Source organism: Amblyomma mixtum, chromosome 5 (assembly GCF_055824585.1).
Source record: "Amblyomma mixtum isolate Tamu chromosome 5, ASM5582458v1, whole genome shotgun sequence".
Lineage (NCBI taxonomy): Eukaryota > Metazoa > Arthropoda > Arachnida > Ixodida > Ixodidae > Amblyomma > Amblyomma mixtum.
Genome location: NC_143016.1, coordinates 199,430,071 through 199,456,719, shown reverse-complemented (window position 1 = coordinate 199,456,719; position 26,649 = coordinate 199,430,071). Strand labels below are relative to the sequence as shown.

The window sequence follows — 26,649 nt, the reverse complement described above, 5'->3', positions numbered from 1 at the left end:
TCGATACCCTCGTGATGTGACGTTCCCAGTGATGGCGCAGTCGCAGAAACGGTGGTGATAGGCACGCTGGGGTGGTTAATCAAGCAAAGGGTGGCACGTGCTGGAGTCTCGAAGCAAACGTCCCTTGCTTGATATGAAGGCACTTCGAAGAAATCATAACCGATTCATGATGGTTGTACGGGCAGCAAGACGGCCAAAACCTGCGCAATGAAGCAAAATGGGTTCCTGAGCATTGTGCTCGATGTGCTGCTGCCGAGCCCACTGGATGCCGGCGGCGATGAGGAGCTTCTTATATAGGCGTCGATACCCTCGTGATGTGACGTTCCCAGTGATGGCGCAGTCGCGGAAACGGTGGTGATAGGCACGCTGGGGTGGTTAATCAAGCAAAGGGTGGCACGTGCTGGAGTCTCGAAGCAAACGTCACTTGCTTGATATGAAGGCACTTCGAAGAAATCATAAACGAGGTATGATGGTTGTACGGGCAGCAAGACGGCCAAAACCTGCGCAATGAAGCAAAATGGGTTCCTGAGCATTGTGCTCGATGTGCTGCTGCCGAGCCCATATACCCCTACAAGCCGGGATAACCTTCGAAATATAATACGCGAAATTGTTGACGAAGAACTTCGCCGACTGCTGCCATCCCCAACACAGCCGACGCAGGAGACTCAGGTGGCGTCGCTCACGAACATAATACGTGAAGAAGTACATCATGCACTTGGCTCCCCGTCACCGACGGCAGCTGAAGCCATGATCTACGCCGCTGCACTACGCAGTCCTCCGCCCCGACGACACCCCCCCCCCCCCAAGCCTTCTTCGACGGGCACCAACTGTGCAAGAACGACGACTCCTGGCTGCCGCCCGCCCACCTTACGAGCACAGCTACGGAACTAGAAAACGCGACCAGTGTAGGACTAGCGAGAACCGCCCATTGCGTTTCCATCGTGCACATGCCGGGCACATACTTCGCCACTGCCGGCACAGACCCATCGGCCTGCGAGGTTTCGCCATCGACGCCCCACTACCAGTCCCCGGCCAGCGAACACGGAAAATCGACGACTACCTACGCAGAGGGGAGTACGTGTCGCCAAGCCGTCTTTCCCGCTCGCCGTCGCAGTCCACCGCACGATTTTCATCACCGCACCGCAGCTACGCCGCAGCTGTCTGAGGAAGGTCCCCGTAGCCCCTGAAGGGGAAACTAAACAAAGAAACCTGTGCAGGTCAGGTTGCTGGCCGAGGAAACGACGAAGATCCTCCACCGAGCACACCGTATGAAGACGCCGCACCTTCAACGTCGACGCCGCATACAACGACAACATCGACCACGACGCGAACCCCCTTCAAAACGACGCCGCCGTCAAGAAAAGCTTCACACGCCCCACCCACGATTCACATACCCGACGCCGAGGGCGACGTGCAACTCCAGAGCCAGGACATCCGACTTAGAAGTCGTTATCGACGGCCGGAAAATTACCGCTCTAGTCGTCACAGGAGCCGACTATTCGGTGATGAACGGACCAACCATTCGCTTCGCAGCTGAGGAAAGTAACAACCGCTTGGGACGGCCCGCAAATTCGAACCGGAGGGAGCCACCTCATTACGCCATCAGGACGATGCACAGCGCGAGTTACCCTCAAGGGACATACCTATCCCGCGACCTTCGTAGTGCTAGGGCAATGTTCCCTCGAAGTGATCTTGGGCATGAATTCCCTTAATGAGCATCAGACGATCATCGACCTGCGATCCAAGCTGATCACGCTTTCCACAGTTGAGGCTATCCCGTCGACGAGGACTCCGGAACATGCCGTTTCACTTAGTGTCCTGGAGCAACAAGTGAGTATCCCACCCAGCTGAAGCTTCATCGTCACCGTAGGCGCCACCGAAGCGAGTGACACTGAAGCCATTATCGAGGGGAGCATGCAGTTCCTTCTGGACTGAGGAATCGGCATCGCAAGAGGCATCGCACATTTCCGCAAAGGACAAGCCGAAATACTGCTGACTTACTTCAGTGAAGAATACCGGCAGATTAACAATTAACGAGGATTGCTTTCCTCGGTGAAATATCCGACGTACGAGACTTCTTTGCCCTCTCCGACCCATCCGCAGAAGATACGCCTGACCAAGAGAACTCGCCCACTTTCGACATAACCCCAGGTCTGCCCCGGAAGAGACAAGACCAGATCAGCAATCTCATTCAAAGCTGCAGCGAGTGCTTTTCGTCATCGCCGAAGGTTCGACAAACGCCGATTGCCAAGCATCGCATTATAACCGACCAGCACGCCCGACCTCTCCGCCAAAGCCCCTACCTAGTGTCGCCGTGAGAAAGACAAGCCATCCGGGAATAAGTGGAAGAAATGCTTCGCGACGACGTCATCCAAGCTTCAAACAGCCCCTGGGCCGCACCGGTTGTTCTAGTGAGAAAGAAAGACGGCACACTTCGATTCTGCGTCGATTACCGCCGCTTGAACAACATCACAAAGAAGGATGTCTACCCCTTCGCCCGCATCGACGAGACACTGGACCGGCTCTGGAACGCTAATAATTTCTCATCGATGGCCCTCAAGAGCGCCTACTGGCAAATTGAGGTCGATGAAAGAGATCGCGAGAAGACTGCATTCATCACTCCAGATGGCCACTTCAAGTTCAAGGTGATGCCGTTTGGTCTGTGTTCTTCACCAGCGACATTTCAGCGAGTAATGGACACAGTGCTGGCAGGCCTGAAAAGGCAGATTTGTCTGGTATATTTAGATGACGTCGTTGTCTTCGCCTCGAACTTTGAGGAGCACCTAAAAACGCTTCGAACAGTACTAGACGCAATCAAATCGTCCGGCCTAACCTTGAAAGCAGAGAAGTGCCACTTTGCCTATGAAGAGCTGCTTTTTCTGGGCCACATTGTTAGCAAGGAGGGAGTACGCCCAGATCCGCAGAAAACAGCTGCTATTTCAATGTTTCCTTCACCGGCCGATAAGCAAGCACTGCGCAGATTTCTCGGACTGTGCGCGTATTACCGACGTTTCGTCAAAAAACTTCTCGCGCATCGCCGAGCCACTGACCCACCTAACAAAGGCAGATGTGCCATTTAAATGGGAAGCGCCGCAAATAGAAGCCTTCAAGAAACTTCAGCGCCGTTTGCAGACCCCACCGATCATCGCGCACTTTGATGAAAACGCCGAGACTGAAATTCATACCGACGCAAGTAGTGTGGGCCTAGGTGCTATCCTCGTTCAGAAAACTGACGGAGTGGAGAAGGTCATCGCGTACGCTAGCCGTTCCCTGTCCAAAGCCGAAGCTAATTATTCGACAACTGAGGAGTGCCTTGCCATCATCTGGGCTACGACGAAATTCCGCCCCTACCTTTACGGACGACCGTTCAAGGTGGTCAGCGATCACTACGCTCTGTGCTGGCTTGCCAGTTTGAAGGATCCCTCCGGCCGCCTCGATCGACGGAGCTGGCGCCTGCAGGAGTTTGATGTAACCGTCGTTTACAAGTCTGGACGCAAGCACTCTGACGCGGACTGCCTGTCACGAGCCCGTGTAGGTGCGCAGCCGCCGAACGACGATGAGGACGTCTTCTTGGGAACCATCAGCTCCAGCTCTTTTGCACAACAGCAACGCTCGGACCCCGACATAAAATGCCTCATCAAGTACTTGGAAGGCAAGGTTTCTCCACCGCCCCCCCCCCCCCCCCCCCCGCCTCGTTCAAGAGAGGATTATCTTCGTTCTGTTTACAGAATGATGTCCTCCCAAAAAAGAACTTCGCAGCGAACAAAACAGCCTACCTCCTTGTTGTACCTGCAAGTCTGCACGGTGAAGTTCCTGAGGCTTCACACGACGAGCCGACAGCTGAACATCTCGGGTTTTCTCGCACCCTGCGCCACATTCATGACAAGTTTTACTAGCCACGAGCGCCTGCAGATATCGCACATCATGTGAAAATCTGCCGAGACTGTCAGCGACGAAAGACCCCTCCAACCCGACCAGCAGGATTTCTGAATCCCATTGAACCCCCCTCAAGGCCCTTTCAGCAGATAGGTATGAACTTGCTTGGCCCTTTCCCGAAGTCAACCTATGGAAATAAGTGGATCATTATAGCGACTGACTACCTGACCCGCTACGCCAAGGCAAAAGCCCTACCAAACGAAACAGCAGCAGAAGTCGCTAAATTTTTCGTGGACTGCATTCTTCTGCGACACAGCCCCCCCGAAGTGCTCAACACGGACAGAGGAACAGCATTCACGGCGGAACTGACGCAAACAATCCTGCGTTACAGCCAAACCAGCCACCGGAGAACAACTGCATACTACCCGCAGGCGAACGGACTGACCGAGCGCCTGAACAAAACCATCGCCGATATGCTCGCCATGTATGTTGATGCCGAACACAAGACCTGGGACGTTATCCTGCCTTCCATCGTCTTCCCATACAACACCGCAGTGCAAGAGAGCACCCAGATGACGCCTTTTAGGCTCGTCCATGGCAGGGAGGCCACAACCACGCTAGACGCCATGCTGCCCAACGTTACCAAAGAAGATAACGTCGCCGCCTACCTTCAACGCGCAGAAGAAGCCCGAAGACTTTCCAGATTACGGATTAAAGACCAGCAGCGCACCGACGCCAACGCTACAACCTACGAAGACGCAACACAGAATGCAAGCCAGGAGACCGAGTGTGGGCTTGTACGCCCATTCGCCACCGCGGATTGAGTGAAAAACGTTTGCGCCGCTTTTTCGGCCCGTACAAGGTTCTATGCAGCTAGGTGAAGTGGACTATGAAGTGGTCCCTGACGAAATGGCTGCATCCCAGCGACGCCGCGTACGACCAGAAGTTGTTCGTGTCGTCCGTCTAAAGCTCTATTATGCGCGCTAAAGCAGGTTGTGTTTACATCCTTCGTGTTTATTTTTACACAATCCGTTTTAGTTGTTTGTGGCCGCATTATGTATTAGCGCATCAGGTCGATGCTTCTTTGAGACGGAGGTAATGCCGCGAATGTTAGTAGTGTTTGTTTATTCTTCAAAGCTGCCGGTGCGCCGCTTTATCGCTTTGTTTGTGATGCAAGACGCGCCTAGATTTATCTCGATTGATCGCATCCAGGCGGAGCCGGCTCTACGTTGTTCCCGAGTGTTCTAGTAAGTTTGCAATCTTTATCTCGAAAGTTCCCTATCAGATTTAAAAAGAACCCGGCCGAGAGCGGCGGGCATTCTGTTCGACGACCGCCGAGCACGCTGGTTGCTACACCACCGCCGAGTGATTCAGGTCTTTGCAGGCGCAAGTCAGTCCAAATTAAGAGTTTCGTTTCGAAGACATTCTCGCTGTTTTCTGGGATTACGAGTCGCTCAAATTCGTCTCAATCAGAAAGTGTCGCAAAAAGTGTCTCATTTGCCCCGTTCCTATTGGTCGGTCGTGACCAGCGGCCATATTGTTTTTTTGCGTCACCGGTCGACGTCATAAAACGAGCAGAAGTGTTGAAGTTGCTTACCTAATTATGCGAGCCGATTGAGACGATTTTTCGGGATTGGAACGAGTGGTCGCAAACCGCAAACACAGTTCCCACTTCGAGTTATTGATCAATTCGCTCTCGCCCTGCCATAAGCTTGCCGTCCTGGTTAGCTCAATTGGTAGAGCGACTGCTCCGGTGTAGCGGTGGTCCTGGGTTCGAACCCCGGACCAGGACGAATTTTTCTTTAACTACGAAGTTTCTGAGAAAGCTGTATAGCTTTCCTTTGTAGCCGTATGGCTGCGCTCGGGTGGATGCCAATGAGTAATTACTCCCTTATTACTAATCTACTCCACCTTGGGGGATTCCCCTAAACATTTGACCAACACAGTTCCCACTTCGAGTTATTGATCAATTCGCTCTCGCCCTGCCATAAGCTTGCCGTCCTGGTTAGCTCAATTGGTAGAGCGACTGCTCCGGTGTAGCGGTGGTCCTGGGTTCGAACCCCGGACCAGGACGAATTTTTCTTTAACTACGAAGTTTCTGAGAAAGCTGTATAGCTTTCCTTTGTAGCCGTATGGCTGCGCTCGGGTGGATGCCAATGAGTAATTACTCCCTTATTATAAACCGCTTGAGACAGAAAATGGCGGCACATGGCCGGTGGCCGCGCGAGCAACGGTGTAAGAGGGTGCATGAAGACGGTTTTGACGTGCCGGAGGAGTTGTTTCGACGTTTTGACAGAGGAAGGAGCATAATGGCTGTGCGACGAACTCGCCGTTGAACTTGGAGGTGTGCGGGTGAGTGCGCGGTCAGTAGAGCGGCAAGTGTGTGCGCGCCTTCGCCGCCGGTGGGTTTCAAGACACCGTAGGAAATGAAGTATACGTCGGCGTGGCCCAACCGACTGTGAGCAAGTGTTTGCGGTGAGTTGCGGAGACCACTATCAAAGTTAAGTCGCAGTAGGTGCACGCTTTCCGGCGAGACCCCCAAGACAAGGCGGCGGCGAAGGAGGACTTCCTTCGCATAAACTTCCGCCACTTCAGTATCCCCGGCGGCGTCATCTGAGCATCATCCGAACGGAACGGCAACAACATCAACACGAATATCAAGTGCTTAACCCGAAGCGGGCGGCATGAGCTGGTTACGAGGCGGAAGAGTGATTGTTGCCGCAGTGACCGGGCGTGCCGGCTCTTAATTCCCGCAGTGAGATTGCAAGCTCCCAGCAGCTGCACCGGTCTGCTTCAGTATGTCGGCAGTTGCTGCAGTGTGATTATTCATGGTCGCCGGGTATTTTCTGAACAAAAATAAATAGAATCACGCATCGCGCTTGGAGCACATTTTCCATCGCTAGCAGGCTAGGTGAGTTCAGACTGGCGAGTCGCGGAGGTCGCGCGACAGGCTTAAATCGATTTGTTACGCTCCCTCCCCGTTTTACATGGGCTTCGCAAACTGTAACTAATTGACCGAAATCGGTCGCCTAGAATTCGGTCGCCTAGAATCGGTCGCCTAGCGCGACGTTTGCAACTCGCCAGTGTGAACTTGCCTTAAAGCTGCCTTCGCCGATTTTCGAGCCAAGCGCTGCTTGCAAATTGATCTCGGCAGACCCGTAGCAATCACTGCCTTTAAATAGATTTTTCCGCGCACTTAAGACGTCCGCACAGTAATTTGATTCTATGTAGTATGTAAAAAAAAAGGACAGCCGTCAATCAGCTGATTTTTTTTCTGGCTGCCATGTTTAAGATGGCTGAGTATGTGCGTGGAGGGATAAGGCTGAATCCACGGCTGAATCCTTTGAATCAGGCGGCAGCAAACGCCACCTAGCCGACGCAACCGACGCATTTCCAGCGTTAGCGCACCCTCGCGGCAGCAAAAGTGACTGAAGAGCAAACTTAATTGCAAAACTGAGAACGCATCTTGTTTTGCTTCATGCCGTTGAGTTTGAAACATAGTTTGTTAGCGAAATAAAACATTCTTCAAATTATTAACGGCGTGTTTACAGCAAAACTTTTGCATAAGGTCCCTTATTGCGCAACTAAATGCTTCCTGGGTGGAACCCTACTATTAGACACCACAACCTCGCTGCTAATTGGTTGATTTCGCGGTCAACGACTCGTGCTGTCGTCTTTTTGACGTCAGAGTCTCAAAATTGAGACAAAAACTCGTAATACCGTCCCTGTTCGCCCGACTGCAGTCACCACGACTATGCTCAGACCTGCTACTGCATTTCGCTATACTGCGCTACATTTTGCACAGCACAGTGAAGAGGGTTATGTAGTGCACCCGATTACCCACACTGCCGAAGCCAGCGTGCATTCAAAACCAGGTTACGATGCATACATTGGTATGGAAGAAAATATATAAGATGAATTAATCCACCTTAGTTATATATGCTGCTGTATTGCGCGCTTTATACAATCTTTGGGTCAGGCCTGTTCTCTTCAGCTGAAAACTTCTCTCGGTGCGCTGAGTGACCATGCTGCCTGCTGGCTGGGTTGGCAGGGTTGGATTCTCGAACCTTTCTCCTTGTGGCCTATCGTGGTGGCGAGCAAGCTGCGAAACGGCACGTTCAGTCTTGCACATCTCACTGAGTACCTTTCCAATGCACAGTTTCCTCCTCGCGAAAGAAAAGGAGCGCGCATAGACTTGGACTCCACTTACCGTTTGTGACTGCGAGCTTGCGAAGTAAAATAACTGAGTAGAAGGAGGGCAGCAACCGAGCGGCACGCGTCAACTCGAGGATGAGAGGCGCCATTTGCAAGCAGGCGCCCGCGGTGGCGCCCCCATGTGGTTGTCATGACAACGAGGGCTGCGTTCCAATGTTTACTCCTTAGAAAATATTGTAACCGTGTAAGAAAAATAACTTGTAACAACAATCCGCAACATTCACAAGTTTTCTTGACAAACGCGACAAAGCGCCGCAGATGACGTGTTGGCGCTCTCTGCCAATCCTGTGTCGCTCTTCTGCATCTACAAGCAAAGGGAATAGCGCAAACGGGACACGTGGATGCAACCCGGTCTTGAGGTGAAGTGGAAGCGGACGTCGCCTGGGGCGCGATTACGAGTCGCTCAAAATCGTCGCAATCACAAAGTGTCTCATTTGCCCCGTTCCTATTGGTTGGCCGTGACCAGCGGCCATATTGATTTTTTGCGTCAGCGGCCGACGTGATAAACGTGCAGAAGTGTTGACGTTGCTTGCCTCATTATGCGAGCCGATTGAGACGATTCTTTGCTACTGGAACGAGTGGTCTCACGCCGTTTGAGACAGAAAATGGCGGTTGTTTACATCGCCGGTGGCCGCGCGAGCAACGGTGTAGGAGGGTGCATGAAGGCGGTTTTGACGTGCGGCACGAGTTGTTTCGACGTTTTGACATAGGAAGGAGACAATGGCTGTGCGACGAGCACGCCGTTGAACTTGGAGGTGTGCGGGTGAGTGCGCGGTCACTGGAGCGGCAAGTGTGTGCGCGCCTTCGCCGCCCGTGGGTTTCAAGACACCGTAGGAAATGAAGTAAACGTCGGCGTAGCGCAACCGACTGTGAGAAAGTGTTTGCGGTGGGTTGCGGAGACCACTGTCAAAGTGAAGTCGCAGAAGGTGCGCGCTTTCCGGCGAGACCCCCTAGACAAGGCGACGGTAAAGGAGGGCTTCCTGCGCATAAACTTTCGCCACCGCACTATCTCCGACGGCGTCATCCGAGCATCCTCCGAACGGAACGGCAACAACACCAACACGAATATCAAGTGCTTAACCCGAAGCGGGCGGCATGTGTTGGTTACGAGGCGGAAAAGTGATTGTTGCCGCAGTGACCGGGCGTGCCGGGTCTTATTTCCCACAGTGAGATTGGAAGCTCCCAGCAGCTGCACCAGTCTGCTCCCGTATGTCGGCAGTTGCTGCAGTGTGATTATTCATGGTCGTCTGGTATTTTCTCAACAAAAATAAATAGAACCACGCATCGCCCTTAGAGCACATTTGTCATCGATGGAACACTAGGTGAGTTCACACTGGTGAGTCGCGGAGGTTGCGCGACAGGTTTATATCGATTTGTCACCTGTTTGCTTTACGTGTGCTTCGGAAACCGTAACTAATTGACAGAAATCGGTCGTGCGACGTTTGCGACTCGCCAGTGTGAACTTGCCTTAAAGCTGCCTTCGCCGGTTTTCGAGCCAAGCGCTCCTTGCAAATTGATCTCGGCAGACCCGTAGCAATGACTGCTTTTGAATAGATTTTTCCGCGCACCTAAGACGTATGCACCGTGCCTTGATTCTATAAAAAAAAGGACAGCCGTCGAATCAGCTGATTTTTTTCTGGCTGCCATGTTTACGATGGGTGTATATGTGGGTGGAGGGCTAAGACGGTGAATCATTTGAATCGGGCGGCAGCTCACGCCACCTAGCCGATGGATGGATGGATGGGTGGATGGGTGGGTGGGTGGGTGTATGGATGGATGGATGGATGGACGGACGGACGGACGGACGGACGGACGGACGGACGGACGGACGGACGGATGGACGGATGGACGGATGGACGGACGGACGGACGGACGGATGGATAGGAGCGCCCGCTTTGAAACGGTATGGTGGCAATTGCCACCATGCTCAGCTTTTCTTTCTTTATTTTGTTCAACTGTGTTGTCAATTCTCATTAAGATTCGCCATCGTCTTTACCTACGGTTTCCTACACTTTTACCCTTTTGTCACATCTCTGCTTTTCAGCCACCAATCCTCCAATCGCTTTTTGCTAACTTGCACTGCAGATTTATTTACGTGATTGTTGTCTTTAAACCTAGGGCCACAGGAAGAGTGACTGTGCCTGCATGGCTATCCGGATGGATACCATCACATACCATCCCAGTTGTGGCTTCGGCGCTTCCGTTATTTTGTATGTTCAGATTATACTGAATAAAGATTATTATTATTATCATTATTACATTCAAGTATGAGGTGTTCAACTGTTTCCACAGATCTACCACACACTGCGCATGTGTCATAGCCTTCGTTAAATTTCTTTTTGCAGCTGCGCGTTCTAAGACTCCCTGACCTAGCTTCAAAAAGTAGAGCACTGCCTTTTGAGTTATCATAGAAAATATCTTTCCTGATCTGCCTTTTCCAGTATGGATATAGTTCTACACTATGCTTATTTTCCATTGAATTGATCAGATTTTTAACTTCCGCATTTTTAACCTCTCGTTTAATGCTCTTTCTTTCTCCGTCCTCTTGACCGGCATACTTACTTGTTAATTTTCTACTTCTTTTCCGCCAGTGTGATTCAACGCTCTTTCTGTATAAGTATTTAAATACCTTAGCTGCCCACCTGTTATCGTCCAATTTCCTCAGGTGTTCTTCATATAGTATTTTACTTTTAGCTTCCCGTGCCTCCAACGATGCCCACCCCATATCTCCTTGTACTGCTTCGTTTGTGGTTTTGCCGTGGGCACCTAGCGCTAATCTTCCAAGAGCTCTCTGATTTATGTCTAATCTCGACTGAACTTCTGCCTTAAGCACAGAACCGCATTGCCGAAAGTAAGCCCCGGTACCATTATTCCTTTCCAAATACCTCTCAGTACTCATATTTGTTTTACCCCCATAATGCCCTATGTTTCATTATCTCGGCGTCTCTTCGTCCTTTTCCCCTAAGAGCCTGTTCATGCTTTTCCGTGTATATCTGCCATTGGTTTAGCCATATCCCGAGGTATTTGTATTCGGCCGCTTTGGGTATTTGGTGGCCTTGTATTGTAAGTACCTGATCAGTTGTTTCATTGAAAGTCATGACACCTGACTTAGTTGCGCTAAAACTGAGCCCTAGAGCGTCTCTTTCGTCTCTACAATTAACTAAAGTTTGTAAATCTTCCTGGATATCTGCTAACAGTACAATATAGTGCGCATAAATTAAACCCGGGAGTCGCTGCTCAACTACATTTCCGCCTAATCTGTTCGACAGATTTTAACCTAGATCACTTTCTTGTAGCCTTCTTTCCATGTTTATCACATAAAGCATGAACAGCAGCGGTGTTAGAGGACAACCTTGCCTTAATCCTTTGTGCACCCCCGCAGCTGTGGTACTTTTTTTTCCGTTCCCATGTAATTTCAACTTGATTATCTCGGTAGATTCCCTGTAGAAAATCAATTACCTCATGACCTATACCTAAATCTTTCAATATGCTCCACAGGAGTTCCCCGTTCAGGTTATCGTATGCACCGCTTAATTATGTCCAGAAAGGCTAAATACAGAGGTCTGTTTTCCGCCTTAGCTATTTCTATGCATTGGGTAAGCACGAACAGGCTATCATCTAAGCGCCTACCCCTTCTCAACCCATTCTGAAGTTCTCCGAGTATCCGATTACCTTCTAGCCATGACTGCATTTTTACTTTCACCGCCTGCATTGCCCTCCTGTACATAACAGATGTTATCGTAATCGGAGGGAATGTTTTTATGTTCATCTTATCTCTTTTCCCTGTATAAATCAAATTCATTTTACCCTGTCTCCAGCGTGAGCGCACCCTCACGGCAGCAAAAGTGACCGAAGAGCAAACTTAATTGCAAAACTGAGGGCGCTTCTTGTTTTGCTTGGTGTCGTTAAGTTTGAAACATAGTTTTTTTAGGAAAATAATACAATATTCATTTCATTAACGGCCTGTTTACAGCAAAATGTCAGCATACAGTCCCTTATTGCGCAACCAAATGCTTCCTGGGTGGGGCCCTGCTACTAGCCACCGTAACCTCGCTGCTAATTGGTTGATTCCGCGGTCAGCGTCTCGCGGTGTCGTCATTGCGACGTGACAGTCTCAAAATTGAGACGAAAACTCGTAATCGCACCCCTGGACAGACCCTTGCTTGCTCGGAATGGCTCGAGTGTCCGCTCCTTACTGTTCCTCTATGCTTGCCCGGCTGTAGCAAGAAAGTGCTAGGCGGCAGAGCGAGCGGCGCCTTCTTCCCCACAAGCGATCCGTGGGTCACGCGAGTAGTCACGTGGACATAGCCGGCGAGGCGGCGGTCGGCCTAGCTGCGGCGAGTCATGTGGTATCACTCCTTCACTTCAAGGTCACGCACGGCGAAACTCGTTCGACTAGGCCACTAGAGCTTTAAAAACCAGAGACCAGGTGCCGCGTCCACCAATCGGAGCTGATTCTCAGATGCGGGCGGCGCCTCGGGCCCGCCCACGTCCGAGCGCTATGGCTCAAGCCAAGCAGTGTAAACGGCTTGTGTTTCGGACCAGACGTGAATACTAACAGACGTTCCCAGCTCTCCAGTAGCCAAGGGATTCGATTCCGATTCCTCGGGAACAGTGGCTCGCGCCCTCCTACGAAAGCGCCCTGGCCGTTCCCCTCTAGGAGCCCATTACTGTTTTCACTTTAACGGCCCCGCTCAAATTCTCCAATTAAGCACCCCGCAGTGAACGTGACCTGGCTAGCCCCTATCAGATTCTCGTCTCCGGCACGTAGCGCCTATAGATAGGCTGTCGGTTTTCTGTGGTGTGAACTTGAGCTGCGTCTGAATGCCGGGGTCCTTTCACCACGTGACAGCGAAAGGAGTTGCTGATAGCTTGCATTGTTAGTAAGGAGAGATCGAATTCAAAAAGGACGATTTAGTTTATTTATATAACCGTAACTGCAGGCCATTTTCGGGCCCATGCTGGAGTGTTTGGGGTAGAGAGAGAAAGTATAACACGAGAAAATGGATGTTCTCTGGAAAACTGAAAATTGAAGGAAAACTGAAAATCAGAGTTAATGTTCCGGATAAAATTAACAAATAAATCTACGGACGTACTCTTGAAAACATTTTTTGGCAATTTACTACAATAGGAAATGGAATCTTCAAATAGGGAGTACCGCCGGCGAAATCTTTAGCTGGCATGCGTGACGGCCGATTTTTGCTTCCTCCTGTTTTTTACGACGGAGCAAACTTGCGGAAAGGTGAATATAAAGCACCGGCTTGGTGAGCCTATGCTTAGATTCGATATTTTCGCAAGTTTGGTTCGTCATAAAGTGCGGGAGCAAGCAAAACGCGGCCGGCACGCACGCCAGCTAAAGATTTGGCCGGCTGTACATGTGGATATGTACCAAGCTAACTGGTTCACAAACCATTTTGCTATTATTGTTTCTGGATGAGTGTCTGAAAGGAGGGTATTGGATATTGTAAAGTGGCCGTAACACAGGTGGCGCGAAAGCCTTAATCTTGAGATCTTCTACGATGCAATAGATGTTTTATTTTTTTTGTCTCAATTTGCACGTGCGCTTTGCACTCGCTTTCAGAAGTCTGCCTGAATAGCCCTCGCAAAATGAACAGAAATATTTGAACAACAAACGAAATTACATACTGAGGACCTTTGCACACATTGAATGGTCAAAGCGGGAACCTGGGCTGGTTGGTTGCAATTTATTTATTTTATTTGTTTATACAAAATACCCCTAAAGGCCCTCGAGAGGGCATTACATGGGGGGGGGGGGGCAAGGTACAGGCAATTGATCAAAATAAAACGAAACCAGCAAATATAAAACAACAAAACCACAAATAAGACACTTAGCATGACATAAATAAGCAGAATAATCAAAAGTACGGCAGCGCGGCAAAGAGTGAAATTTACTGCAGTATTAAAATTTTACAAACAGAACTCTAATGCAAGATTCAGTTTAATAACATACCCTGCAAAAAAGGAAACCATGAACAATAAAATGACAATGTACGCAAAGAGTTAAGGAGGAGTTATTGAAGATACAAGATTAAAATATTTATCAGGATCAGTGGTGGTTGCGATATGTGAAGGCAGAGTGTTCCAGTCAAATATTGTGCGTGGTAAGAATGAATGCGCATAGTTGAATGTTCTGCACCTGAAACGCCTAACGTTAAAGGGATGATCGCGGCGGTCAAAAATCGAAGGAGGCAAAGAAAACAAGTCGTTATGAGGGATGGAAGATGATACAGTTTATGAAAAAGTGATATTCGTGCAACTTTGTGGCGGAGACATAAATAATTGAGACCTGCGCGCTTCTTCAAGGGTGCGATGCTGGTACGGAGGTGAGGAGGAGCATGCTGTAGGTTATGTTTTAGGAGACCTTATGACCGATTAGCAGATGCAAGCATAAGGTTAATATGGTGGTTCCATATTAGGTCTGAATGATGGTGAAGTCCTAGGTACTTATACGTGATGACTAGCTCGAGTGAGCTATTATTTAAGGAGTATACTGTTTGAATTCGAAACATTCGGTTAGTAAAAGACGTCAATTTTGTTTTTGAAAAATTAAGGTGCAGTGAAGAGGAATCTGAACTCGTATTTTTGCCGCGGGAACTCGATCTACACTTTCCGAGCGTTCTTCGAAACTTCGATTTATTGCCCTGTGTGGCCGATTTCCCTAATTAAATCGAACTAACGTCCGGATCCCGCCTTTTTTTTTTAATTCTCCCCGTACGGTGGGCGAAGTCGACCAACGCGTGGAGTGCCTTCACCAAGACCCGTGGCGACTTGCCGCTCTGCCATCGACGGAGTAATCCGTAGTAGCAAATAGTCGGCGCGTACTTTTATTTATGCGGGCTAATTTTGCGGCTATATTATCTGCGAATGAAACTATTTACTCACGGAAACCTAAAAAACAAAATAAAGCGAAAGCAAAGCCTCCGCCGAGCTGGCTGAAAGGCACTCCACGCGTTGGTCGACTCCGCCCACTGTACGGGGATAATTAAACAAATAAAGGCGGGAGCCGGACGTTAATTCGATTTAATTATGGAAATGGCCACATAGGGCATTAAGTCGACGTTTCTAAGAATGCCCGGAACCTGTAGACCTAGTTCCCACGGCAAAAAGACGAGTTCAGATTCCTCTTCAGTGCACCATTAAGTTGCATAAGCTAGGTTGAGCACCATGCTGTTACTGAATCCAGGTCAGACTCAAGGGATTGGCAATCGGTATTAGAATAAATTTTGCGATAAATTACACAATCATCAGCAAAAAGCCTGATTGGGAAGTAATGGAATCCGGTAAATCTTTGATAAATATTAGGAAAAGTAGGGGGCCAAGCACACTTCCTTGTGGGACGCCACAGTGCACTTGTCTGAGAGACGAATTGTGGTTATTGACAGTTGTAAATTGAGACCTGGAAAAGAGAAAATCTTTAATCCATGCAATAACAAGAGGGTGGATATTAAGCAGTGCTAGTTTCATTAATAGCCGGTTGTGATGTACCCTGTTGAAAGTTTTAGAAAAATCAAGAAATATGGAGTCGACTTCAATGCTAGCATCATTCTTTGAATACATGTCTTGAATGAATCCGGCAAGTTGCGTTTCGCATCAGTAGCCTTTACGGAACCCATGTTGATATTTAAGATAATATTATGTTCTTCAAGATACTTAATTACCTGGGAGTGAATTAAGGGTTCAAGAAGTTGGCAAAAAGTGCTAGTTAGTGAAATGGGTCAATACTTCAGTGGTGAGGAACGATCGCCAGACTTGAAAATTGGCACAACTTTAGCTAGGCGCCAGTCCAGCGGAATCACGCCAGATGATAGAGATTGCGAAAAAATAGCGGACGAGATGCGATCAATACCATCAGATGAATTTTTGAGTATTTTGCTATTAAAGCCATGGTGATCTGATGCTGATGTTGTTTTAAGCTTCCCTAGTAAGGATAGTAAGTATTCATATTAAAGGTAAGACTAGATCTGAAGACATGGACATGGATTCTGTCTTATTCTTTTTCGATGTCCAGCGCAAGTCCAACGTTTAATTCGAATGGTTGCCTCCGAAAATAAAACTAGACTATCAGGGATGAAGCAGACGCTGCAACACAGACCTGAAGGCGTCATTTTGCACATAGGCTGGGGCGTTTCAACAGTAATTTTTCAGGGCCTTTTCGCATATTTCATTCTGGTCTGCCTTGGGCGTTCGGTAGCTTAGCCTTTTACAGATGAGTCGGCACAGTGCGATACGGTGCCAGCGCTGACGTCACGGGGGTTGGTGGGCTCAGTTTTTTCTTCCTTTTTTGTTGAGAGCTCTGCTGCTTCCAATGACATGGAAACTGTCTGCGAACGTGCAAGAAGTGAAAGCGAGCACCCGAGAACCTTTGCGAAGTGCGGTGCTTGTCTCGCTGGCTTTGGCGACTGAAAAGGAGTGAAAAAGGGAAAGTGTACGCACCCTCCCCCGCGCAGCCTGCGCAGGTGCTCCCTCCGGCGCAGCCGCAGGGCGCGGTAGCGCAGCGCGCAGATGACGGCCAGGGCCACGATGGGGAAGCAGATGACCGACGACAGGAGGGGGATGAGCACGGGCCGCGGGTCCAGGGACACTGCGGACACAAGAGATGCATCCTGCTCATCCTCAGCAGCAGTGCTAGAAGTGCGCCCGAAATTGGCGGACAGGGCAAAGTTCCCACTCGCGGGGTAACTTGCTGCTTCCCGTCCGTAGCAAACCACGTGAATGAGCGAACCTGCACGCAAATCCACGCGGAACGCCGCAGCCCTGCCGGCGCTGCAGTGGTTTTTGCAGCACTGGCCTGCTGGCCACGCGCAGGTGTCACTAGCATGAATAATTTAAAAAGCACGGCAATATTACGTTATTTGATATGGCCGCTCCTTGCGGGCAGTGCAGGTCGCATGCGTGAGATGAAAAGCCAACCGGACAGCTCCACTGTGAAGTGTAAGAAACAATATTTGCTGCTGAAAAAAAAAGCACGGAATGTTGATTCTTTGCAGTTTTGCAACCTATTTTGATCGTGAGTGTATTTATTGCCCCAGAAAATATTCGCATTGCGGATTTCGCGCCCTCGAATTATCACTGCAGTTTAGCGGCTCTCTGCCCAACACGAACAGAAATCTCGAAGCGGGGAATGAGGCGACAAGGCTGCAATAAAAAAACTACAGGGCATGTTTACTACATTCGAATCGGAACAAAAGCACGGATTTGTGCTACGTAGGAGACAACGGTGAGCAGGCAGTGCCGCGGGACGGAGCAGATGGAAGTTGATGAAGACGATGCTCTGCAATACACAGCGCGAGAGTGTGGTGCAGTTGAACACGCGGCATGTTGGCTGCGGTGATAGCCTAGTGGTCTCGCTGAGCGCGCCTTAAAGGCCGGGGTTCCGACTCCCAGTCATGGATATTGATTCAATTTCTTATTCTTTTTTCATGGCTCGACCTCTCAATAAGCTGAAGCTCGAAACTAGTTACTCGGCGATCGAAGCACAAGGTTTCTTACTGAAGCTTTCGTTAAAAAAATTAAAGGTGCTTTAGCTTCAGTTCAAACGAGTGAGAAGCAGTAGCTTCACAATGGTTTAGCCTGGAATATTCCTGTTATGCTGTTCCTCGAGCGTTTCTTTGGTGTTTTGCAGTTTCTTTGATGTTTTTCGGTTTAGCCAAATCTCATTATCATCATCAGCCTGACTACTCCCACTGTAGAGCAAAGGACTCTCCATGTCTCTTCAATTAACCCTGTCCTTTGCCTACAGCGGCCACCGTATCCCCGCAAACTTCTTAATATCATCAGTCCCCCTAACTTTCTGCCGCCTTCTGCTACATTTGCCTTCCCTTGGAATCCGCTCCGTTACCTTTAAGGACCACCGGCTATCTTGCATTCGCATAACATGCCCTGCCCAAGCCTATTTCTTCATCGTGATTTCAACTAGGATGTCAATAACACGCGTTTCTTCCCTCACCCACACCGCCCGCTTGCGATCTCTGAACGTTACACCTAACATTCTTGTTTCCATAGGTCGCTGCGTTGCCGTTAACTTAAGCTGAACCCCCTTTGTTAGCCTCCACGTTTCTGCCCCAAAGGTAAGATACAGTTCTTTTAGACTTTTCTCTTCAGAGATATTGGCAAAGTGCCATTCATGATCTGAGAGAACCTCCCTTATGTTCCCCACCCCATTTTTATTTTTCTTGTTATTTCCCTCCCATTGTCCTGATCAGCGGTCACTACCTGCCCTAAGAAGACATATTCTGTTACTACTTCCAGCACCTCGCTACCAATGGCGAACTGCTGTTCCGTTGCTAGGCTGTTGAACATTACTTTGTTTTTCTGCATGTTAATTTATAGCCCCACCGTTCTGCTCTGCCTGTCTAACTCATTGATCATGCTTTGCAGTTCATGACCTGAGTCGCTTAGTAAGGCAATGTCATCCGCGGCGAATGGCAAATTACTCAGCTGTTCTTCATTAACTCTTATTCCCAACTCTTCCCATTTCAGGCCCCGGATACCTCCTGTAAACAGGCGGTGAATGGCATTGGCGATCGTGTCTGCGTGCCTGACAACTTTTCTTACTGGAATTTTATTGCTTTCTTTATGGAGGACTATGATAGCTGCGCAGTCTTTATAAATATCTTTCAATATTTTCACATAACACGCTTCTACACTTTGATTCCTTAATGCCTTCATGACAGCTAGGTTTCCATTGAGTCAAATGCTTTCTCGTAGTCAATGAAAGCTATATATAAGGACTGGTTATATTCTGCGCTTTCTCACTTGAATGATAACGCGAATACGGTCTATTGTCGATTATCCTTTACGAAAGCCTGCCTGATCATTTGGTTGATTGAAGTATAGGGTTGTCCTGACTTTATTAGCGATTACAAATAACTTGTAGGGAACTACTGAAAGTGAGCTAATCGGTCTGTAATTCTTTAAGTCCTTGACGCCTGCTTTCTAACGAATTAAGATAATGTTAGCGTTCTTCCAAGCTCCTGGTACGCTCGACGTCAAAAGGCATGCGTATACAGGGTGGTAAGTTTTTCTAGCACAATCTCTCCTCTGTCCTTCAACAAATTAGTCTTTCTTTACCTCCGCCTTCGTTACTGGCGGCATGTCCCATTGCTGTGCTCGACTGCTTGTCTCATTAAAGTTCTCATTACATTCGCTGCTGTATAGATTTGTGTCAAACTCTTCGGCTACTTTAACTATCCTATCCATTTTGCTAATGACATAGCCCTCTTTTTCTCTTAGCGCATAGAACTTGTTTTTACTTATACCTAGTTTTCTCTTGACTGCTTTTCGGCTACCTCCGTTCTTTAGAGCATGCTGGATTTTCTCCATGTTAAACTTCCCTATGTCAGCTACCTTGCGAGTATGTTTTTGCAGGCTAGTTGGTGCCTAAGCATTCTGGGTTTTTTGCGCAAAAGACACGACACAAAAGAAACGAGGTAGACAGGACAAGCGCTTACTAACAATTCAGGTGTTTATTGACGGAACATTTGCTTAAATACAGCAGCTGCTCTTATCAAAAAAGAAGAGGGAAAGAAGAGACTTCGCATACATATATATCAGATCAGCACAGATCCCATCATCGCACGAGTGAATGCATGTTTCGAGCTCTAATTCTGCGCAAGGTAACTGATTTCTTTTTTTGAGAGCAAAATTGAAGGATTGCTGACACACGAGTTACCCGATTTTCCTATCTCATTAGCCTCAATTATCTCTCTTTCAAGTTGTGTCTTGCACCGGCGCAGTACTGACACTTTTTCGAGCGCGGGAGTGCAGTTGCGGCAATTCTGAATATGGTCAATCATTTTGCTACCTGACTTGTTCTTGACATCTCTTGCGTGCTCCCTCAGCCTTTCATTAAGCCCAGAGGCAACAAGCTCCTGCTTCCCTCCAGCTCGGCACACTCCAAAGCCGTAAAACGAGGCATTGTGAAATCGTGCCTTTCCAACGCTCTGAGCAAGTCCTGCCTGCATTTGGTAGGACGCAGCTTTGACATCCAGTTGCAGCGCCTTTCGAGCGCAGGCTGCCAGCCGGCTTTGCTGGCATCTACTGCCGACAACCTGCTGAAGAAACCAGCCAGCATACCCGATCAAATTGACCGGAAGAAAGTGGCAGTTATTCCGTACATTCACGGAATCTCGCATAATATTAAGAAGATCGGTGCTAGGGTTGGTGTTAGAGTGGTTTTTAACGCTCCTGAAAAACTCTCCAGGATTTGCAAGAGAGTGAATGCGGAGGATGCGGCCGTCGCTTGTTCGAAGTGGCACCAGCAGCGATTCGTGGCCTGTAAAAAGAGCGTTGTGTACTCGATACCGCTTGCCTGTGGTAAGCAGTACATTGGCCAAACTGGGAGGTGCCCTAATGAAAGGCTGAGGGAGCACGCAAGAGATGTCTGGAACAAGTCAGGTAGAAAAATGATTGACCATATTCGGAGTTGCCGCAACTGCACTCCCGCGCTCGAAAAAACGTCAGTACTGCGCCGGTGCAAGACACAACTTGGAAGAGAGATAATTGAGGCTAATAAGATAGGAAAATCGGGTAACTCGTGTGTCAGCAATCCTTCAATTTTGCTCTCAAAAAAAGAAATCAGTTACCTTGCGCAGAATTAGAGCTCGAAACATGCATTCACTCGTGCGATGATGGGATCTGTGCTGATCTGATATATATGTATGCGAAGTCTCTTCTTTCCCTCTTCTTTTTTGATAAGAGCAGCTGCTGTATTTGAGCAAATGTTCCGTCAATAAACACCTGAGTTGTTAGTAAGCGCTTGTCCTGTCTACCTCGTTTCTTTTGTGTCGTGTCTTTTGCGCAAAAAACCCAGAAAACCCAGAAAGCTCCCTTGCGCTTATTTATTAACTTCGATAGCTCTGCTAGTTCAATTCTCTCTGTGGTACGTGTTAGACGCTTTGGCGTTCCTTAATCAGATCTTTAGTCTCCTGGTATAGCTTGTTGGTATCCTGTCGAAACAAGCTACCCCCTGCTTCTGCGGAGCACTCCGTAACGATAGCTGTGAGATTATCGTTCATTGTTTCAACATTACGGTGGCCTTCTTCAGTTAAAGCGGAAAATCTTTTGTGCAGCGAAACGCTGAAATTCTCTAGCTAACTTGATGCTAACTTGTTAATGGACTTCCGCTTCACCAGTTTCCTCCGTTCCCTATTCAAATCTGAGCTAATACGAGGCCTTACCATTCTGTCGTCGCTACAGCGGACCTTCCTGTGGACCTCCACATCCTCTACGATGCCAGGGTGAGCGCACAGTATGAAGCTTATTTAATTTTTAGTCTCACCCTTGCGGCTCTTAAACGTTCATTTTTTTTCTCGTTTGCAGAAGAAGGTATTCATGATGCGTACATTATTTTTGCCTGCGAAGTCTACTAATAACTATCCCCTGCTATTTCTACAACCAATCTCATAGTCGCCTACTGCCTGGTCTCCAGCCTGTTTCTTGCCTACCTTCAAAAAGAAGACGCCCATCAGTACAGTGTCTTGTGATTTTATTTTTTATTTTTGTTTTATTTTGAAAACAGAAATGAATACAGCAAACTATGTACAATGGTACTGGACCCATAGCCAAGGCTAGTGTCGGGTCCAACACAATGATAAATTGCAAAAATGCGGCAGGTGGAGAGAACACTTCTCACAAAAATAATTTCAAAATATTAAAATCACAACATACATAGCTAATATATATACTTGTTATCATGCATACATTCTTTGTACGCAGTAACCTTAAATATTAACAAATTTTGCAGTCATTTGGGTACAGAATTTACAGCTCAACCGGCGGAAACTTACAGATTCAGTAAAAATATTTTGAGAGATTGTGAAAAATTAATTTTTATTTTAACATCATTAGGGATGCCATTCCATATTTGTGCACCGTTGAATTCAATCAACATTTTCCCGTAAGTATTGCGGCATATTGGTAGGTAGGTAGCATATTGGTAGGTAGGAAGCGGTAGCTTCTGGCGTTCCGCAAGGGAGCATTTTGGGTCCGTTTCTTTTTGTTCTTTATGTCAATGATATTGTCCGTATTGATAGCACTGCTGAGTATATAATTTACGCAGATGACACTAGTCTGTTTTTTTCGGGTACTTCAACTGCTGATCTTGCAAATCGAGCTAATAAAACCTTAAAAGCAATAAATACTTGGACGGTTGATAATCACTTAAGAATTAACGTTAGTAAAACGGCAGCAGTCATGTTTCACCCACGTCACAAACACATTGAACTACCTCTAATTGAATTAAACAATACCAGATTAGAGTTTGTACAGTCTGTTAAAACTCTGGGCGTTTACTTTGCAGCAGATATGTCATGGAATGACCATATTAATTACGTAGTTCAGAAACTTTCCACAACAGTTGGTATCATGCGCCGCAATTGCTTTAATTTTCCTATGTCAGTCAACATGTTACTTTACCACTCTTTGTTCTCTTCTATAGCCAACTACGGATGTATGGTGTGGGCAACAACAGCTGAAAATATTAACAAACTCACAGTGTTACAAAAACGAATTATACGCATTGCATGTAAAGTGCCATATTTCTTCCACACGGCGAGCCTTTTCCATCGACACAACGTCATACCAATGAAGTCCATGTATAACTATAGGCTGTGCTATAAATATAAACTCGCCATAATGAAAAATTATGACTCCTTACTTACACTGGCTGGGCTAGAGCAAAGCAGAACTGTGTATGATACCCGAGCAGCAGAACCTTGGAATGTTAAGAAATGCCGCACAAACTATGGCAAGCAAATGTTGCAGCATACCTTACCGACACTTCTGAACCAGTTGTACTGCCACAAGAATCTTGATCTATCCAATATTTCTCTGAAAGAATTGCCCCAAATGTTCATGTAGTTTTTTTTCTTCCTATTACCACTTTGAGTGCACCTGTCAATTTTGCTGTCATTTATTTTCTCCTCCCTGTGTTTGCCTTTATAGGCTCTTTGATCTAATGTAGTTCTTCTTTCTTTTATAAGCACAATGTACTACGTATTGAACGTACATGTCTCATTCTCTGTACCGAACATACTTTACTTACATTTTGTTTGATGTCGTACTCCGCCACCGTCAATGCTGCACTGTAAGAGGAAGCCAGGACCTCTCAAGCTGTCTATACAGCTTTTTCCCTGGCTGTCCTCGCAACACCCAGTTGCGGAAATAAACCTTCAACCTTCAACCTAAAATGATTTGCACTTGCAGCTCTAGTGTCCCTTTTAGGAGTTATAAAGATACTGTGATGAAACGGGTCATTGAATTGCAGTATTTTATGAATTGTCTGTGCTGTTTTTAACGTGTAAATAGAATGTAAAGATAAAATATGTGCCGACATTGGTCATTGCCCATTCCACATCTTCATAGAAGGATTCAACAACCTGGTCTTCATGGCTAGAGCGAAACAGAACTGCGCGAACACGACGGGCCAAAAGAAGGCACGAATACACACACACAAAGCGCAGTGTGCGCTTTGTGTGTGCATATTCGTGCCTTCTTTTGTCCCGTCGTGTTCGCGCAGTTCTGTTTCGCTCTAACCATGAACCGACTAGCCCAACATCATGTCTTACTTCATGGCTAGATGTAGGCGCACAGACCTGTACCACCTTCAACTTGTACCTACTATTAAGCCTAATTACGATAGCTGCTACCCTCTCCTTAATACTATAAAACTCCTCTATGTTGCCATTGACGAGGAAGCCCAGGCCTAGTTCTCGTCAGTGTGCTAATCCACGACAGCACAGCACGTGCCCGCACTTTAGTACTGTATACGCCTCATCTGTCCTCCTAATCTCACTGAGCCCTATGACATCCCATTTAATACTGGCCAATTCCTCCAACAGTACTGTTAAGATAGCCTCACCGGATAACGTTCTAGCGTTAAACGTTGCCAGGTTCAGTTTTCAATGGCGGCCTGTCCAGAGCCAGAGATTATTAGCACCCTCCGCTGCGTCACGGGTCTGACCGCCCCCTCGGTCGTTTGCTCCGTAGCCGATGGGGACTGAGGAACAAGGGTTATTTGGTTTGTTCACTGAAGGTTGCGGCCAAGTACAGGGTGGCCAAATCCTGTTCTGCTCAGGAAGTGCGTTGTCGGTTCGTGTCACCGAGATCAGGCCGCACTTCAGCCAGGCCTGGTTATGCAATTCCATCGACACGTGATATCTTTTTTAGCCCGATGGAGAATTGCGGGGCACCGGAATTCGAATCCCGGTCCCATCGCACACGAGGCGGATGCTCAACCTCTACGCCATCGCTGCATGTCTAAACCACCGTTTATTTTTTTTTGCTCGCCTGAACACGTGACGTCACGGCCTAGCACATGATTACCATATGTGAGCTTCGCGGGGAGACGCGCCGCCGCTCAGGTGTCTAGCACGTGAACACCACATGTGGAATTCGTGCGAGGGCGCGCTGCTGCTGCAGACCCTGACTTCGCGGCCTAGCACGCGAAAACCGCATGTACACTTCGCGCCGGGCGCGCCAGTGCTGCTTCCGTTATGTGCTCGATTTAGGAGGCCGTGACGTCACGGCGTGGCACCACGGCGTCACGTGGAGAAGACCACGATTCTTGGCAAGAGTGGCAATGATAAGGCAAGGCTCGTTTTAGAAGCTTATTATATCAGAAAGCTGTCCGAACGTTGTGTCAGTGACACGTCGGTACACTCAGCTGAATGTGCTTTTTTAGATTCGTTTTTTGATTAACTCGTTTGCTTGTCGGATGTGCATTATCTGTACCTCTCTAGGCGGATGCTCTTCATTCCCTTCCTATATATCCCCTGCACTTCAGCACGAATAAACTGTTGGTAGTTAGCGCTCGTGAACGTCTGTGTGTCTTTTTCTACGTCCCTTGTCTGTTTTTTTTTTTTGCGCTGAATTCTATTTAACACGTGAACACAGAGTATCACCTTTTTCTTATGCGCGCCGGCGCTCCTTCCGTCATGTACTTGGTTAAAGACTGGTGACATTACGTCCTATCACGTTTTAAGCTTTTCGGCAAGCTAGAAGTCGAACATGTGGCCAAATTTTGGTGTGACCTTGACGTTCTTGATGTGACCTTGCCGTCCCCAGCTTCACCTTGGCCTTAATCCTTGACCCCTCCAATTGCTTGACCATCCTATGACTATTGACCGTCCAACCGGTTCTTCAAACTTGTAAACTGAAGGTTTCACCTTGGCTGACCATTGAAGGTCACCGGCAACATACGTTGATCTCAGCCTGGTGGTGGTGGTGGTGGTGGTAAAAACATTTATTAAGATGGGATAGGAGGTATGTTTGGAACAACCCGTAAGGAACCGATGCTTACAAGCACTAGGTGGATCAACATGAACCAACCAGCCCGACTCAGCCCTCTACTAGGTTGATGTCCCTAGAATGGGACCCTAGTGGCGGTAGCCGCCGCCCGGGCGCGCCCGACTAATGCTTGTTGGGTCTGTAAGTCGTGGCAGCCGAGCAGGGTCGCCTCCCAGTCCTCCCGAGTTTGGTTGCGGATGGGGGGAATAACGCAAGAACCTTATCAAGTGAGGCTAGCTTAGCAGTGCTATTGCAGGAATTAGCCGGTATTAAATGGGATGTCATAGGGCTTAGTGAGGTTAGGAGGACAGATGAGGCGTATACAGTACTAAAGGGCGGGCATGTACTGTGCTATCGTGGATTAGCAGATAGGCGAGAACTAGGTGTGGGATTCCTCATTAATCAGGATATAGCTGGCAACATCGAGGAGTTTTACAGTATTAACGAGAGAGTGGCAGCTATCGTAATTAGGCTTAATAAGAGGTACAAGCTGAAGGTGGTGCAGGCCTACGCGCCTACATCAAGCCATGATGACCAGATAGTTGAAAGCTTCTATGAGGATGTGGAATCGGCAATGACCAAAGTAAAATCACAGTACACTGTACTGATGGGCGACTTTAATGCAAAGGTAGGTAAAAAGCAGGCTGGAGACAAGGCGGTGGGTGACTATGGCATAGGTTCTAGGAACAGTAGGGGAGAGTTATTAGTAGAGTTCGCAGATAGAAATAATTTACGGATTATGAATACCTTCTTCCGCAAACGAACAAACAGGAAGTGGACGTGGAAGAGCCCCAATGGTGAGACTAAAAATGAAATAGACTTCATACTGTGTGCACACCCTGGCATCGTAGAGGATGTGGAGGTCCTCGGTAAGGTCCGTTGTAGCGACCGCAGAATGGTAAGGTCTCGTGTTAGCTTAGATTTGAAGAGGGAACGGAGGAAACTGGTGAAGGGAAAGGCTATTAACGAGTTAGCATTGAGAGGGAAGGTAGAGGAATTCAGAATTTCGCTGCAAAACAGATTTTCCGCTTTAACTGAAGAAGATGACCGTAGTGTTGAAACAATGAATGATAATCTCACAGCTATCGTTACAGAATGTGCCGCAGAAGTAGGTGGTAGGATGGTTCGACAGGATACCAGCAAGCTATCTCAGGAGACTAAAGATCTGATTAAGAAACGCCAAAGCATGAGAACGTGTAACTCCACAGAGAGGATAGAACTAGCAGAGCTATCGCAGTTAATAAATAAGCG

At 48.0% G+C, this 26,649-nt stretch overlaps 1 protein-coding gene across 1 annotated transcript in view; it reads right to left on the bottom strand.

Moving 5' to 3' along the window:
• Positions 1-26,649, bottom strand: part of LOC149345406 (uncharacterized) — a 218,715-nt gene that overhangs the window by 106,786 nt on the left and 85,280 nt on the right. The window contains exon 2 of the mRNA XM_089542751.1: positions 16,546-16,693. Coding sequence (XP_089398877.1) covers positions 16,546-16,693 — 148 coding nt within the window. The remainder of the gene's footprint in view (positions 1-16,545; positions 16,694-26,649) is intronic.